The sequence below is a fragment of the Filicampus tigris genome, chromosome 7, assembly GCF_054856515.1.
Source record: "Filicampus tigris isolate MCC_2025a chromosome 7, RoL_Ftig_1.0, whole genome shotgun sequence".
NCBI lineage: Eukaryota > Metazoa > Chordata > Actinopteri > Syngnathiformes > Syngnathidae > Filicampus > Filicampus tigris.
The window spans coordinates 13,330,001-13,348,846 of NC_141223.1; the positions used below are offsets into that span (position 1 = coordinate 13,330,001).

The 18,846-nt window shown below is 40.9% G+C and overlaps 1 protein-coding gene across 1 annotated transcript in view; it reads right to left on the bottom strand.

Annotated features, from left to right (window-relative positions):
- gbe1b (glucan (1,4-alpha-), branching enzyme 1b) overlaps window positions 1-18,846 on the bottom strand; it is a 100,955-nt gene that overhangs the window by 42,430 nt on the left and 39,679 nt on the right. The window contains exons 8-10 of the mRNA XM_086036427.1: window positions 13,441-13,556; window positions 12,878-13,005; window positions 10,578-10,676 (exon numbers count right to left, since the gene is read on the bottom strand). Coding sequence (XP_085892553.1) covers window positions 10,578-10,676; window positions 12,878-13,005; window positions 13,441-13,556 — 343 coding nt within the window. The remainder of the gene's footprint in view (window positions 1-10,577; window positions 10,677-12,877; window positions 13,006-13,440; window positions 13,557-18,846) is intronic.

Genomic DNA, 18,846 nt, shown 5'->3' on the forward strand with positions numbered 1-18,846 from the left:
ATTAAATCCATACTGCAGTTAGGGGGAAGGCCACACGTCTATGTAGCCAATAAGCAGGGCAGCATTTTATGCTTGTCTTCATAACGGAATTTGGAATTTAGAATCATGGCCAAAAAAGTGGGTACACATGTTCCCATTTTTAATATCATAAGCGGGATACGCATTCACCGACAATCAGTCCAAACGTAATCAAAGTCAGCAAAGATCTGATTGTTGAATATCTTTGAAAGATTATCCTGATGCACGGGGGCGAGGTAAGAGTATTTTTTTCCGATAGAGCTACTAAGATTTCATAAATGTTCAATTTTTACGACCGCAAATCCAAAACTGTGTAGTCAACATCAAATTTGCACACTTATTAATCATATTTTCAGGCGAACTGGATGTCACATGACAGCATGCTGCCTCTCACAGGTCAGTCTTGGTACTACGATGGACATCTGAGACTTACGATTGTCGGTTAAGTAATAAATAGAATACGGTGTAATGTGTTCTCTGGGTTAAGTCTCGTGACAATTGCAATGCGGGCCCAAGGGCACTTTGATGATGTCAATTTCAGTCAACAGCAGAGGGTGCTAGAATGTCAAAATGGCTTCACCCGGAAACAGGTGAAAACGGGTGGATTAACCTGCTTAATTACATCAAGACAATATTAATCTCAATACAGTGCTTGGACTAGTGGGGACACAAAACATATTGCAAAGAAAACTTGCGCCTGAACTGCCACTTGAACACGCCCCTCACCCCACCTTGGGATAACCACTCAGAATCCTCTTTGACAGATGATCTGACAATCTAGCCTTTTCTGACTTTGATAACAAAGGGGGAGAAAATTGCTCAAAATAGGGCACATTATAAATATTTTTACCCCCCTCACTTTATCCGCTCTTCATTATTAAGAGATATTCATTTTCCTCACCGCCATTAAAAGAGTTGTATCGAATGAGTCACAGCAAGGACGGAACACAGCGTGACGCCAAGCTTGCAGAACTGAGGGACTCAGTGGGTACAAATGCAAGCCTATAAATAACACTGTCTACGTCTCTCTATCTTTTCCCGTCTGATTCGTGTTCCAGCCTGTTAACAACATTCTCTAATTGACGCCATGAAGGAGCAAAGCCTCTAGAGAGGTTCATACATCATATTTTCTTATCAAGATCAAGCGCTTTCGTCAACTTTCCAGCACCTTACGATTGTGCCATATTTAGAGTAAACATATGGTCGTGTAATTCCTGCCATGGAGAACTAATTTCTTGTGAAGTGTCATTTGTTGACTTTATTCTATGAGCAGAGCAAGGGGTGGGCGACATTTAAATTTTTTTAAAATAAAACCACAATCATGATTTTATCATGATTCTTTTTTTTAAGACTAATTAGCACATTTCTGACCATTTTCATCATGTTAAACATATAATGTTAAACATATAAAACATATTTAAAATGTATATAAAACCCTAAAAGAAAAAAAAATGACATTTTAAGTCAGCTAAGCTTTCTGAACAGGTTTTAATTTGAACAGTGACAATTTTTATCAAAATGTGCAGTGAATGTAAACATTAAAGGTAACATAACGTAAACATAAAAACACAGCTCGTAACGCGGGTCTAGTATTTTGAAGAGTATTTTAAAGCCCTCGTTTTCCACTGCTTTAATAGGAATCATGTCTTCAGCAAGGTAATAAGTCACTGCCTCAGTTATTTCTTTACACTGCTTGCTTGTTTTTTCATATGGAGTGCTCTTGTTAAATGACTGTGTTACCGTGGGTTGCGTTAGCTTGGAGCTAGCGGCTGCCTCTGGCTATCATGCGTCTGATCTCTGTTTGCTTTGGCTGTCGGTGCTGACGTCCGAACAGAGTCTCTGAAAACATTGCAAATAACTGGTTTGCGCTTTCTCCTCCGAAAAGCCAAACCAAAGACGACAATGTAGATGTGGAGTTTCTTTTCGGGACCAACTCCGCTTCGTGGTGACTTTCCGCTATAGCTTCCCGCTATACAAACAAACAGGGAGGCGGGGAGTGTCACGTACGGTGCACTGTGCGTGCTGTGATTGGTTGGTCGGGTATACGCATCAGCAGCTATGCGCCGCCATAGAGCTAAACTGTATAGAATGCGCCATGTAGACGATCAAACGATCTTTCGGCGATCGTGAACACGTTAAACCGCTTAACAATCTAATGTCGTCATATCGCCCACCCCTAAGCAGAGCAAAACAAAAAGGCATGCCAAGACTACGTGGGGCATATTTAAGTTATGGGTGGCATATTAAGGCGATGCAAGGCATAATTAAAGTTGCGTGTGCCATAACAATAACACACTCGTGCAGTCAAAACAGTCACAAAGCTATGCATGGCATAACAATTACACCCTTGTTTATGCAGCCTTGAGATACTTGAAATAATGGATAAGGCTGATTATACACACTACAACAATTCCTATTACACTTCTCCCTCTCTGTAATGTATAATAACATACATAAGGTACCTTAGGTCAGCAAATGGTAACATTCAGCAATACCTATGAAACGCCACTGGGTGACAATAGCGCTATGCAAGCATCTTCCCGTTACTCAGCATTTACCGTCTCAAGCCTGTTCAGTTGTTGACTACATGTATGACCATCAGGAATGTATAAATACTATTTAAGACATTGACTGTATAGTTCAGAAATGCTTTTAGCAGTTTTTTTGTAGGCCCTATCCCCAGCCATTTACTGAAGAACTCAATCAATTTGTTCCTATTTGCACTCGACAGAGTGACGAAGATATTTGTACAGCATGACTTACAGGTGCCCCTACTTGTGAGCCGCTCTAATTAAGTGGGAAAAACATTGGAGCAATTAAGGTAATGTAATGCTGTTGCATGTGGGATAGGAAAGCCACCATCGCTGATGGACTTCCAGACGATTATTGAAAGGAGACAAACAGCCAACGCACAAATACAAAACCGGAACACTCGCATGGAACTGTTGTATGCCACAGCTCACGGCCAGATGTTCACACGCGCACCTAGCAGCCAACAGAATCCAGCTCCTGATGTCACTCACTAGGCCACGCTCCTCAAGGACACACAGCCAACACACTAATACTGCGGTACATGCAGTACAGTACAACTTTATAAAAACAGTTCTTTTTTCTTAACATTCTCTTTTTAGGTTTTATTGCAGGGGTGCTCACACTTTTTCAGCATGCGAGCTACTTATAAGAACAACAAGTCAAAAAAATCTACCTTCCGGGTAGAGTATGTTTTGCATATTCATAGTGGGTAGGTCCTACCCACTACAAAAAAGCAAAACATATATTTATTTTCAAATATATTGAGGTTTCTTCATTTACAATGTATGTTGATGTACCTTGCATAACTGCATGAGCCAATGTTGCACAACACAACACTTCACACGTTTTAATTTTGCTTTTATTTAACCTGAAACCAAAATCTACACATTCACAACGTGGTAAGCATCCGGAATGGAAAAAAAAAAGTTAATTAGGATGAACATAATTTTTTTAGCACTCTAAATTAGTATATTCTAACGACCTATGTATGTTATTTATTTTATTGTTACAGTAGGTGTTGCAATAAAGGCTTTGTGGAAAATAAGTAATGTTGCGTTAATTTAGAGTGGTGTTATTTCCGAGTTCCTAACGCAACACTCATTACGTGCTCTCAGTGAGGCACTCACGCTTGCTGTTTGATGTCAACCGTGAAACCGCGGGTATACAACAACTGTGTTTTAGTTTTTAATAAACGTCAATTTGCTGACTAATCCCTCCATAATCACTAGTCAACGCCAGGGGCAGAGCCAGAACGTGGCTAATGGGTGGGCCTGGAAAAATCAGGGTAGGCCTGAATATTTCTCTCACTGAGCACAATCCTCCTGTCCCAACATATCGTATATTCAAATAAAATGACAAACTGAATAATATGAAGTTCAGATCTTCCTTAGACAACCACAATTATGCCATTCTTAATATTCAATAAAATAAAAAATAAAAAAAACGAAACACAAATTCAAAAATAATTTAATAATAATTGACAAAAAATTTTAAAGTATATATTTTTTGTCATCAATCTCACTGGGTGGGCTGTCTGTCAATCTGGGTGGGTTTGTGCACACCCAGGCCCACCCATGGCTCTGCCCCTGGTAGACACTGCATAATGTTGGCGCACCACAACAGGACATGCGTGCAGCGTTCCATCAGAAACCTGCACATGGGAGTCTGTGTACAAACTCCAGAGAGCTTTCAGGAACGACTGTCCCAATGTGAGAAATGAAATCGGGCATCAGCCACAACATGCTTTCTTTTTACATGCTCGTTTATCACCCCCGTGCTGCGATGAAAGGGAGATTTACATCGTTTTAAGTCATTTTGTGAATATGCCCAGACTTTGGACTGTGGTGCTAACGCTCACGCCATTAGACCATTACCCACAATGCTTCTGGTTACATCACGGATGACCCGGATTAACCCCTACTGCGCATGTGCGTTGCATACAGGCATGACGAGAGAGCGGCTAGTTAACATGGCGTTGCGAATCGATTCGTTTATATATTTACATCGATGCATATTCTAAGCATTTATATCGATTTCAGATACATTTTAACATCCCTAAGCTTTATTGTTGTAATATTTTTATAATTCATCGGCCAATTAATCGGTTATCAGAATTTTATTTTTCCAAATATCGAAATCGGCATTGGCTTTAAAAATCCATATCAGACGGGCCATATTAATTGATGCACAATTCTAATCTTAAAAATGCAACGTTAAAATGAAGAAAAAACAAGCAAGCAGGAAACTCCAAATTGCTCTGAGAAGTCAAAGCATGAAGGAGACTTCTCCAACGTAGCTCAGAGGATAATCCTGTGAGTGTTTACTGAGCAGGAGGCTTCAATCCAAGGAAAGTGCAGCCGGTGTAAGACGCAAGCAAGGTAGGAAGGTCAAGCCTGGGAGTCTTCTTCTTTTTCTTCCCTGTGTCTCCATCTCCAACGCTGAGTAATAGCCACCGCTGTGAGCGGCTGGCTTGGTGAACGATGCGTAAGCTTCCACGTACTCCCCCCTCCGGTTAAGAAGAACAACCAAGTGTAGCGTGGGAAGAAGCGTGTCGTGACAAGATTGCATCCTCCACTTAAATATGCCAACACAAGTTGATTCTCATGGTTGGATTTTTTTTTTTTTTAAAGCACATAAATGTTACTGCAATTACTACTTCAGATTTGGCTATATGAAACACTATCAACATAACCAAAGGATACAGGTACAATTACTTTCAAAGACAGTTGTGGCCTAACAATCACAAACTGGTGCAGTCAAAAGAATCAGACTCAACACTGTGCGTGAAATAACGATCACGGGGTGGTGTCAAAACAATCAGTCTCAAAGCTATGTGTGGCATCAAAAGCCCACACTGCTGTAGTTAAAACAATCACGTGCAAAGGTAGGTGTGGCATAACAACCACACGCTGGTGCAATCAAAACAATCCCCCCTAAAACTGGTGTCAAAACAATCAATCTCACTGCTATGGGAGATGTTTTTTATTTATTTTTTTTTATTTTAAATGTCTTAAATTCATTAGTTAATTTTTTGTAAATGTCTTTAAACACAGTACTTTTAATTAGGTGTTGCACAATGAGTTACCTGCCTTGCCGTGTGTGGCATAATAATCACGTGCTGGTGTCAAAACAATGAGTCTCAAAACTATGTGTTGCCTAAAAATACACTCTCAAAGCATCATGTGTGGCACAATATTGAAACAATGTCTGAGAATTTTTGCTCTTATACATCACACAGATATAATGATGCATTGAACATTATAATTTCCAGTATATCAGCTATTGCCCAAACACTGTGATGTGAGACTACCAGTGCTGTTTGAAAAATATCCCAATATCATATTCCAAGTTACTTTAGGATTCGCATCTCTCATAATTGGACAGATGCAAAAGCACAGCAGATGAAGTTTAGAGCAGCCCAACTATCCATGACAATTTGTGCGCGTGCATCACAACAACATGAAACGCATGGCCGTTAGTTCATCACACCACAATGGCTTGTCATACCCGTTGCTGCGCTCTTATAAACAATGTTTTTTCCCCACCGTGGTCGGCCATTAAGTACTTCAGCAGTGGCACTTTGGGCTGAAGAGGCGAGCTAAAGGGTGCTTCAACACTTGTTGTGCTGAAAGACATCCACGGTGTACTGTGCCAAGAATTTCCCATCCAGCGAGTGAACAAGCGTCGAGTGATCAATTGTATCTGTCCAACAACGTCAAAATGACAAAAACAAAAAAAGGTGCATTACAAACAACAAAGCTTGTGGCGGCCGAAGACCTTTGCACAGTAATTGCAACCAGTACATTTTTGATGTGGAGGAGCACGTAGCGGCACGGTTTGCAGCAGAAATGAGCGCTTGTCACCTTCATAAAACATTTATTTTGGACTCATAAGATGTAATAGCAGGTGAGGAAAACTGTGCCTTATGGGATATTAACCCATAATACCTCTCTTCTAGAAATGATTGTCATTGGTACAAGAAAATATGTTTTTTAGCCAATACCCCATGAGGTAATGCCACAAAAACGGTTGGCCTAGAGCCCGAGGTTTTTGGGGAAGGCTGGAATGGATTAATGGCATTTCGATTAATTTCAACAGGGAAGGGAGATTTCAAATTGCTTTGAGTTGTGAGCGTTGATACAGAGCAAATTTAACTGGTATCTCAAGGCACCACTGTCCTGTTATTGCAGCAAACTGAGTGAGAAAACATCACATTTTCCTTATTTTTACTTCCTAAAAGGTAGACTGGGCACATGTCCAATACTTTTGCCAGGGTTTTTTCTGCGTTCAAAATTGCATGGTGGCCCCCTCCAGCTAATTTTGGGCCGTCCCCAGCCAAAGCGATTGAAATCGCTCAATACAGATTTGCCCTGGCAGATGGTAACAGACAGGTAATTATTGCCTGCTTTTTTGCATCCGAGCAGGTCGTGTTTATTTAAAAAAGGTTTCCTTCGTGTCCGAGTAAAGTTTATGATTTGATTTCTGATCTGTTTCCAATTAGAAGTATAAATACGAAGGCGTATCAGTGTCACCCAGTGAGGAAAAAAGGCAGGAGATTTAAAGTCGTCATGACGAGATTAAAAGTCATCATAATGATTTTTAATGTCGTCGTGATGACGATGACAATCCCGAAGTAGGACGTCCATAGCAGCAAGTCAACAGGTCACGTAGCTCTGTTGTGACGCCAAGTCTACATACCACAGTGATAAATGAGTGGGAAAATGCAATCGTGTTTCAGTAAATTGCGGTCATCAAATGACTTTATGACATTATGATGTCTTTTAACCTTGTCAGGACGACTTTTAAGCTTGTCATGATGACTTTTAATCTTGTCATAACGACTTTAAATGTCATCATGGCGACTCTGAATCTTGTCTTTTTTTCCCTTGTTGGGTGACACTAATACGCCGCCGTACATAACGCAAAGCCAATGTGTGTGTGATTTAAACCTTATTTTTTATTCCTCTTTCCAGACCTTCTCAAAAATACAGAGGCAGTGGCTTTGAGAAGCAGTGGCTAACTCAATTTACTTGGCTCTGACATAGCGAGGAAGGCATGCACTGTTATTTTATTTTATTTTATTTCTGGCAAAAGCACTGTGCCTCAACACAGCAGACAATTAGGAGCGTGACAATATCTCGATATGGTGATACATCACGATATTTTGTCTTCCGATCGATTTTCGATACGCCCGCGCCAAGTATCGATATTTTCAATTCATATACGTCCGTTGTTAAGGCTCCTTCATTGTTCATTTCTTATAATTACTTGGCGGTCCGCTAAGGGCGCACTTCACAAGAGCGGCGGGGAAGCGGGCGGAAGTCGCCAGGTGAAGAAGACAAACAATAGGAGAGAACATGGCTGAAGCAAGCGAAATAATTAAGTTAAACGATGCGCTGGCATCATACAATCAAAGGTGTGGCTACATTTCGGATTTTATAGTAGTACGGATGGAAGTTAGCTGGCAAAGGACTTTGCTATATGCAAGAACTGTCTCACAAAAATAAGATACACTGGAAACATGACGAATATGTACAGCCATTTGCAGCGGCATCACCCAGAGCTAGTAGAAAGTAAACAAGCCGCCCCTGTTAGTTTGCCTCCTGGCCACACCAGCGTGAGTTCTCTACTGCAGGCAAAACTCCCAAATAATTCTCCGAGGGCAAAGTCCATCACGCGCAGCATCTCTGTGTATGTTTGCAAGGATCTCCTCCCGTATAGCGTAGTTGAGAATGATGGCTTTCTCCACATGATGCGTACTCTTGAGCCACGCTACAAAATACCCAGTCGAAAACATTTCACAGAGAAAGCAATTCCGACTTTGTATGAAGAGACCAGGGCTCAAGTAATAAATGCACTCAAGTCGTCAGAACGGGTGGGTCTTACCTGTGATTGATGGACATCAATGGCCACACTGTCTTTTATTACCATCACCGCACATTTCATCAGCGATTGGCAACTCAAATCATACGTGCTTCAAACCCGTGGAATGCATGAAACCCACACCGGCGCGCACATTGCAGAAGTACTTTGGAGAGCAGTGGACGAGTTGACACGAAAAAGCCTGTCGCTGTGACCGGCAATGCTTCTAATATGACTGTAGCCATGGACCTAACTGGCTACCAACACGTACGATGTTTTGCACACTCACTAATAAAGTTACAAAAAGGAAAATATTGTAGTTTAGATATTATAAGAATATAATTGTATGTTCTTTAGGGATGACATGATAATAGTCATAGTCTTATTGAAACTCTTAACTCAAAGCATGTTGCTTGTAAAAGAAAGTGAGTCATTGGATTTACAGAATCTATCCATGTTATGGTCCATGGTCAGGGTTGTACCATCTCTGCCTCGATTTGAGCCAGGAAAACCCCTGACTTATGCCAATAAACCGTATGCCACACTTTACACTGTTCATGTATTCATATTCATATTTTCGGTACGGAGTCTTGAAAGCAGGCGTCACCAACCTTTTTGAAACGGAGAGCTACTCCTTGTGTACTGATACATGTGAAGGGCTCCCAGTGGTGATACACATTTCTGAAATAACAAATTTCTTTAAATTACCTTTAATAATAATTAATAAGAATTCCTAGAAAATCACAATGTTCCTTCACTGGTGATCTATTTTTTGAGCAGGCAGGCTGGCTACTAATGTGGTCCTTGGAGGACCTAGTGCCCGCTGGCAGCACATTGCTGACCCCTGCTTTAGAGTTGAGGATTTATGCTGTGAAAAAAATTCCATTTTAAAAATTCGGACTGCTCCCACTGCATTTTCCACATTGTTTACCTCCGAAAAAGAAGACAAACTATTTATGTGAAACTTTCCTAAAAAGAAAGGTGCAAGTATTTTGCCACCTCGACCCATTAAATAGCAGGTGAAGCTTTTCAGGTGGTCTAAGCACATGTAACATTCGGCGCGGCTCCATGACGAGATGACCTTGGTGTTAAAGATCGTTGCCAATCCCGCCGGCCTCACAAGCAGAATATGCCGCACGTAAATGTGTACGTGGGGGAATCGCGGTAATTACCCAGTAGGCGGCAAGGTCACCGTGAATGAACAGGTCAAACGCTTTATTGTCACTAAAACAACTGCATTTCATCACCCCGTTTCTTCCATATGTCTTTTGTTTGAGGGGATGAATAATGACCTTCCCATTCAGTCAGGAGGTGGGATTAAACATGAAAAAAAATAAATGGATGCTGCCGTAATATAAAAAAAGAAAGAAAAAGGAACAAAGGGCTTGTTCGTGGAAGATTAAACCTCTTCCACCGCTCGGGTCGAGAAAAAAAAATACTCAAGTGCTTCTCACACAAGGAGACTTTTGATTATATCATCTGAAAAAAATGCACATGTTGACACGTTAACGTGACTTGACGTGGCTGAGATGAGGTTGAATACAAACATATACAGCACATCTTATGAGACTTCAGCTCACTGAGATTCTCAAGGAGTAACGCCACAAGCGTGTTTTGCTTATTCATTGACTGTGTGTGGGGTATGTGTGTGCGTGTGTCTGTGACAGTGTGTGAGTATGAGTTTGTGAGTAAGTGTGTTTGTGAGTGAGTATGTGAGTGCGTTTTTGAGAGGCCAACATAGAAAAGTACTGGCGATAGCTATTGGCGAACCACTTGATAGCAGTAGCCTAAACACTATTCAGTAAAGGCTGCTCAATCCAAAATGTGATGATATTTCACAATCAAAATCAGAGCTTTGAATTGGTCCAAAGCTAAGGTAGGGAGGTAGGTGCTATAATGCCCCCATATGTACAGGTAGGTATGCACTTTTGTGAATGAAATGACAATTTATTACAAATTATGTTGTTAAGGCTCGCAGACGGCCTCAACTACTGCGATGTGTACCACAATATTTTAAACAGATTTATCTTTCAAACACTTTCCCCCTACTTTTGAACTCATCAATGGGAGACAAATGGCGAACATATGTGCTACGAAACGAAACGAAACAAAACAAAAACAAAAACAAAACAAAACCCATTACAAGGTAAAGCAGATCACCTTACCTGAATCCACTTGTCGGGAATGGCCATCGCTAGACGATAATCAAAACCAAGCCCGCCTTCCTCCACTGCCCTGCAGAGGGCGGGCATCCCCGACACATCCTGCACAAAAGTTGGATTTTGAATTAAGCAGAGATGGGCATTTGCACGTACAAATAGGTCCGTCCTTCTATCCTGGACTGACTGTCGGGATGTAAGGACGGAAGCACTTTAAAAGGACGAGGACGAACAGGGTCAGAGAACAATTATTTTTATGAATAAGGACGGAGGGACGAGGACGGAAGGGTACCCAGGTCGCGGACGGAGGACGGACTGGCAAAAAAGGATAAAGTGCCCATCTCTGTAGTTAAGAAAAGAAGAAAGTGAGAAGAGAACAAGATGAATATAACCAGAAGTGAGGCCAAGTAAGCAGTCACATTTGTGTGATCGAAGTTTGATGATCCTTTTGAGGATTCAACATGAAAAAAAGGGAGCCTGAGTGGGCTATTCTTTTCTGCTTTCAGCTTAATGAGCATTCATAGCCTTTTTTGGTGATCTCAATTATGCTTGGAAATTCACCAATTTTTGCAAGTGTTCGTATCCTTATAAAATGGGATATAGTATTTTAGAGGGAGCCAACACGACCTTTAGAAAACTCACTAAGTAGCGTCGCCTGGAAAGTTAGAAAATATTATGCAGAGCACTAGTTTCACGGCTTGGCACTCAATTGGGTGCACATGTTTATCATAACAGGGAGCATAAAAAAGTCTCAAGGAATCATGCAGCGATTTTGGGCGAATTCCAGGACTCATGTGTTGACTAATTCCCACAAGCAAATTCACCAAAATGAGCCCCAACCAAGGGCTACGCAAAATTCAAAATTTAATTGAGAATGATCCCTAAATTCCAATTCAATTCTTAAATCCCAATTCAATTCTTGGATTTGAATTTAAATTGAGGTGGCAGAATTGAAATTGATATTGCAAGAAGTAGAATTGAAATTCCATGAAATGCATGATGCAAAATTAAAGTGTAATCAAAGTGGAAGTCAACCCCCCAAAAATATTTGCAATAATATGTTCTGTGCCTTCACTAGTCTAAACAGGGCATTCTGATGAATATTGTGTTTGTAAAATATGGGTTAGGCAGCAAAATCCACCCGTTTTTAGCCATCTCATGGGGCGTCACTTCTGTCGACTGAAAATGACATCACAGTTGTTGAGGGCTCAGCAAACAACCAATCACGGCTCATGTTTTCTGAAGCTGAACCATCATTGGTCATTATCTGAGCGACTGTGATGTCATTTTCAGTCGACAGCAAGTGGCAGATGGACAAAAACGGGTGGATTTTACTGCTTCACTGATATTCCAACGTAATATAAATCAGAATGCCATTTTTTGAATAGTAGGCCTGCATATGATATATTCTTTTTTAAAGAAAATATTTGGGTTGACTTTTTGTCTTCAACAATGAAGCGTTACTGTATGCAAGCCTATTTATTACAAGATGACGCAGTTCACAATTTCACATATTGTCAGGATTTTATGTGCAATTAATTACAATAATATTAAATTGTAGTAATTGTTCTTTATTAATGTTAAAAGCCTACTCAGACAAAAATGATAATTAAAACAGTAAAAACGTTGAAATTGTCTGATATGTTGGTAGAACAGCACTTCAATTCCCAGAATACCTTGCTGTATCTAAATCTTTCAGATGGCTGCCAAGACATTTTGTTTGGAGCTGATATTTGATGAGAGCTGCATTGAAATCAATTCCACATTCAAATTAAATTCAAAATCTTGTGGGGTGGAGCCAATTCAATTTCAAATTCACATGCATCCAAAGAACTGAATTGAATTCTCAAATTCTGAAATTGCATAGCCCTGCTATCCCAGACAGGTGGGCAACCTACCTACACCATCTAATGTGAGCAGAACTTGGCATCAAGCTTGATTTCAAGGGCCATACACCATTTTTTAATGTTTTAACCTTTTCAAGTGGCTAACATTTTATTATACACTTGTAAAACATGTCACTCAAAACATAACCTTCATAGTTAATTAAGGTTTTATTCCAAGTTAGACCCTGGATTATTTCTATTTGCGGTCCTACCTTTGGGAATACTGTTTGGAAATCCGAACAAATTAGAAGGTCAAAAAGTGTCACCGGCGTGGATCCTTGGAGGTTCCTTCGGCCAACAAGAGTGACATGTCATTGCCTTTCCGTATAACTTTCTAATTACAGCAATGAATACACAAGGAAGCCGTGCTCCTCACTAATAGTCCCCCCGGGCCACGTCATTACAACAGACGACCTCTACCTCTGCCACGGTGATGCAGTCGGGATACAGTGTGTGCAGGATGTGATTGGCCAGCATCAGGTACACCAGCGAGTCTTCGTCTACGTGGAGGCCAAAGTACTCACTGTAGTCTCCCGAGAAGGCAACGCCTGAGGAGGAAACGCCCGCACAGCAAACTTTTGAGATCTCGCTTTCGATGCCACACTTGAGAGGTGACAGGTTATGGACTTTTTAATTGCTTGTATAGTAATAGTCTCTGGCATGCCTTGCACAAATAAATGTAAAAGTAAATCAGTTTTTTTATCTGTTGTTAGAATAATTGCACATGACTTATCCCGTATTTACTCTTATAAGTATTGTAAGGTTTTACATTTTAATTGTTTACTAATGTCTCATTTGGTGAGAGCCTGACATTTGCCTATTTCTCAAACCGTATCTCGGACTAAGTCGCCCTGTACTTCCAGCCCGTCACTTAACTCATTCACAGCCAGCACACCGCTCTCTATTCATAAAACCTGCTTCTTATGTCTTTGGTTTTTATTTTTTAAACAATGGCAACCAATTCCAGCTTTGGCATGTCTTACCGATGCCGTGGTGGTGGTACAGCATGGAGGTGATGCCGTCGAATCGGAACCCGTCAAACTTGTACTCCTCCATCCACCAGCGCAGGTTTGAGAGCAGGAAGCGCAGCACTTCCCAGCTAGCGGTAGACACATACATACATATTCAAGTTCAGACATGGCAGCGGCTTTGAATTATTCACACGCCTCATCATGCACTTTGAACACTAGAAATTAATTTCAACCGCTGTAGGATATTCACATATTGATAACCAAAGCGCCATTATGTCACAGGCTAGGCGGCGGCGGGAAGCGCTTTCATTAACGTAGAGGGCTCCACGCTGTCGTTCAGGTTTTCTCGGAAATAATCAAAGGTGGCAAACGTACTCACACTCTGGACTAAGTTGGTGAACGGTTGCTTGGAGAAAGGTGAAAAAAACGTATATATTTGTCAGCACTACTTCTTTCACCAGTGGCAGAAATCCAGCTGACAAATATAAACATCCACCGCAGTGAATGAGTTGCTTTTCTGCACATGAAATACTTTTTACCCTTTTTATTAACTTGCACAGGTGCCCTTACTGAAAAATAAAGCTCAATTCTGAAAAGACAATAAGAACTTAACTGACAACATGTCCTACAAAATAGAAGACAATCAGAACTTAAAGCGTAAGTCAAGCTAAAAATGTTCTTTACAATATCGTGTTCTAGAAGGCCCCACCACTCTAAACACGGTATTCTGATCAATATTGCGTTTGTGGAATATGAATTAAGCAGAAAAATCCACCTGTTTTGATCAAACACATGGGGTGGCCATTTTGTCCTCTACTGCCACTTGCTGTCTGACTGAAAATGTCAATCACAGTGCCTATAAGGGCTCAGGTAACGACTGTCACGGCTCACCTGTTTTCTGGATTTGGCCATGTGACATTCGCAAGCAACATTGTGTTTAAACTAGTGGGGCGCAATGAAAATACAAAGCACTTCCCTACTTCCCACCACTGGAAATAGAATTAGAATCTTTAGGCTGCTTACGTGGGGGAGTTGTCTTGGATCGTATTTTGGCCAATGTTTACCACAGGCAGAACAGAAGCAGGCTGGTTGACAGCGACGATTCCGCTTTACGCTGTGATTAGCAAACACCATGCAGAGGAATTGAATTCTATTGCTGTGAGCCTGAGCAGTTTTCAGAGGGCCAGCAAACTATCATACATATGAAAATGCACTGGTGGGCCGTGGGAAACTACAACTGAATCCGCCTCTTTTTGCCACCACTATCATATCACAATTATAGAAACATCAATATATTATACAAAACATAATGTAGCAGCTCGTAACTGTGCCGTGTACATCATCTGTAGCAGGATTTAATGTTTATCTAATAATATGACAAAATTAGAAAATAAATTAAATAAAACGCATAATACGCACCAGAGAGGCTAATTATTTTATGCATCAGCATGTGAAGGTCGCCACAGACGTGCTTTACTAGTAAAACCTGGCAGGAAAAATGCTGAGGTTAATGTGTTATGAATTAATTGTGATTAGTTAAAGTAAGATTGATATGGTACAATATAGAGGCTGAAATCTGATTGAGAAATGTGACAAAATGAGGAGGATACATTTTCGGGAATAAATTAATACAATTTCATGACGCAAATATTAGAATTCAAGTCAGTACTAACAGCGTTTAGGCCAGCAGAGCCCTGAAGGCCTACCACTGAGATAATGTTGCTTTTGGCTCTTTTCTCAAAAGGACTTCTTCCTTTTTAAGTGATGTCTCCATGGCAACATGCCAACGATTTGCCCATGTAAAGAGCGCCAAATGAGGGACGCCCACGACGCAGATTAAAGCATGAGTGTCTGACTCTGCGTTCGTCCAATTTTGCAACTTGGGCACTTGTGGTAATATACTGAGAACTGGGGCTGAGGCTTGCACCTGCACAAAAAAAAATTGTGCTATAAGCAGACATGAAATGCGAGTGACGTAACCAAACAATCACGTAATAATACGTAAAGATCCCCTCGTGTTGTACAAGGATCTAAGGAAAAAAATAAAAATTTTCCCATATTAACGATGTTTACCAGTGTGTAGGTGTTGTAAAAACTGTTGTACTTTCATTCCAACATGATATTTAATGTGGAACGTTACAAATATACATACTTTGTCAAATAAAGTGTATATAACGTAATAAGAAGTTGTTGCCATTTCCTGCTTCCGGTATTAACCAGGTGGGGTCTTTGGTTTCAATCTTTAAACTAAGTGAAGGTTCAAGTGGAAATCAACCCAAACACATTTTTTTTCCAAGAATATGTTTCCAGCAGGCCCACTAGTTGAAAGGAGGTATTCTGATTAATATTGCATTTGTGGAATATGAGTTAAGCAGCAAAATCCAGCCATTTTTAGCCATTGGCTGACCTGTTTTCTGAAGCAGAGCCATGATTTGTCGTTGCGTGAGCCCTGAGCAGTTGTGATGTCATTTTCAGTCGACTGAAGTGACAAAATGGCCGCCCCGAGAGATGGCTAAAAACGGGTGGATTAACTCTTATTCCACAAACACAATATTTATCAGAATGCCTTGTTTCAACTAGTGGGCTTGTATAGAGCATATTCTTGAAAAAAAGATGTTTTGGTTGACGTCAATTTAAGATGATGCCACTATTTTTTGGGCAGCATATCTTCATTTGAAATAATATTGGCAGCTGTGACTAATTCAAATTTTTCTTGGTTGGTTACTCCACTCACTAGTCACTGGTTGCTCTTCATGTCCATCATCTTTGGTTGGTCTACTGTACACTCCAGTCGTAACGAGTAGCAACAACTCAACCAATAATTGCTGCAAGGACATGACTTGACTTAACAACCTGAATCAAGCTGTATTTTTTTTCCTTTGCACCTGGCATCACAGCGAGGAAGTAGTTTAACATTTCAGTGAGGGACTGGAGCCATTTCATCATGTCAAAAAGCTGTTGCAGCAGCAGCAACAACGACCATTCCAATAACCTCTCAAACTGCCACATCCATCCCCACACTTATCACTTCCAACTCCCAATAATCCTCCCACTCGCTCCCTCTCTCTTTAGCTCAAAATATATCACCCCTGCAGGTTTCAACTCGTCCTGAGCCTTACTCCTCATCCTCAGGGATGTCTGACCTGGGCGCATGATGAAAGGTGCGAAGCAAAATGTTATATCAGCGAGAGGAGGAGCACCAATAGGGGGCTCGCGGGAGCAGCAGCCGAGCAGGGTGGTCACACAGCCCCTGTGATAAATAGATTAGGTCCTTCACTCTGCCGCACAGAGCCAACAAAGACTCCGGCACAGTGCATCCTCCGGGGATGGAGATAATAGCAAGCCAGCGCAGCAGTGGGCGGTGGGCGGGGTGAGGGTTTTTGTGGCAGAATGTGGAGGTTGGGGGTAGGGGGGATGGGGCGGTTCTCCGGGATGAAACCGTCCTGCCAAATTAGGAGCCGCGGTGCCATTCATCATCAAGCCCAATTACGGGCCGGGTGCTTGGCTCTATGGTTGGGGAACAGATACGCAGCTCAATGAAGTCATCGCTCAGTCTGCGGTGTTAATGCTGGAGCAAATTGCAAACTACACAGTTCTCTTGCTAAAGCACGGCAGTGAAACATGGTTAGGGGAGCGCTAATAGAATAAAGCAGCACTAATGGAGTCATACTGCTGCTGCTGGAGCATCTTGGATGTAAAGCGGAACCTCTGAGGTCGAACCCAACTCATTCTCCTCATTTGGTTGCCCTGAGAATCTACTTATTGGTTAGAAAATAATGGCTATAATAATTGGCATGTAGCGCGACCAAGGATGTGCGATGATTAACTGACCAACTTCTGGTGCTGGGTGTTATGACTGGCATGTAGACTGACAAATGAAGACAGAGTGACATCACCGACCAGTCAGTGGATATGCATGTAGAGACTGACAGGCAGACAGATGAATGACAAGTGAGTGACAAATGATCAATCACTGGTCTGGTGTTGGGTGTAATGATTAGGGCTCAACAGACATGGATTTTTTGAGGCCAATGACGATTCTGATATGTGGCAGATTAAAATTCCGATAAACCAATTCATCGTCTGATTAAGAGAATATATTTTGAAAAAAATGACTTCTTTTTGTCTCTTTAATAAATGCAGACAAAAACAATACAGAAAAAAAATCTGCTAAATTTGTCCGATTTCACAACAATTTTTTTGGAAATGCTTTAAATAACAGCTGCAAGTAAACTTTTCGAGATAATTGTTTTGCCCTGATTCCGAATCTGCCCTAGTTTTTTTCTTCTCTAGCACATCAGGTTATCATAATAACAATAATAATAATAAAATAATATGCAATATAGTTCAACAACATGTGTTATTTTTTTCTGAAAACATCATAGCTAAAAGTTACGATGCATGGTAAAATCCATATTGCGCAAGCTTTTATCGGTCAAACTTTTTTAATCAGTGTCCAAAATACCTTTAGGGGCACATAAGGCCACCTCAGATTAAAATTAGCTGTTGGAAAGTGTTTTTTGTTGATTTTGGAAAAGGGGATGTTTGAATCTCATTATCTTTTTCTTCTGCTGTAATATGTTGTTGTGTAAACATTTTTGCTGATTTCAAAAGCGCTAATAGAGCTAATATCACAATCACAGGTCTATTACAGTTAATGGTAAATATCATAAGCTTCTATAAATTCTTACAAGCCCTGCTTACATGTGTCCTCATTCAAATAACTGACTGCTTCCTTCAGCTCATCTTCATGCGCAGTTGCTGCTTATCGGGTTTTGCCCCCCCGCCGCCCTCCCTTCCCGCTCCCCTCCAGCCGAACATGATGGCGAGCCCGTTTAATGCGATGCACCCGAGTTCGCGGGCAGACGGAGGGTCAAGCTGTCATGACGGCGGAGGATAGATTGAAGTTCTGGGAAAGCTGTGGATAAGAAAGCAAATGTAAGGACGCTGCTGCTGGAGGATGTGCTTGGGTATCATCAAAAATGGACAAATAAGCTATGGCAGCCTGTTTAGACATCAGTGATGTAACTTTATGTAATGTTTCCTGGATAAACCTTTCCATAATGTTTGCAAACAAAAGGCACCTGGGTACATGCGGGTGGCAGAAATGTGAGTGGCTACAGTTGACTGAAATGAGAAAAAAATGTTTAGTGTTTTGGCGCTATATGCACACCAAAAGGTTTTAAGTTTTTTTGATTAGCTAAAAAAAAAATAATCTAATGAATCAAGTGGAACTTGTGGGTGATGAGGATAGATTGAGTGGATATTAGATATATACATATATACAGAAAGTCCTCAATTTAAGAACGAGTTCCATTCCTACACTGGCGATGTAACCTGAATTTCCGCGTACGTTGGATTTCACCTTTAAAGTCAAAATTTACATCAAAATGCTTGGTATAAAAAATGCAAATACAT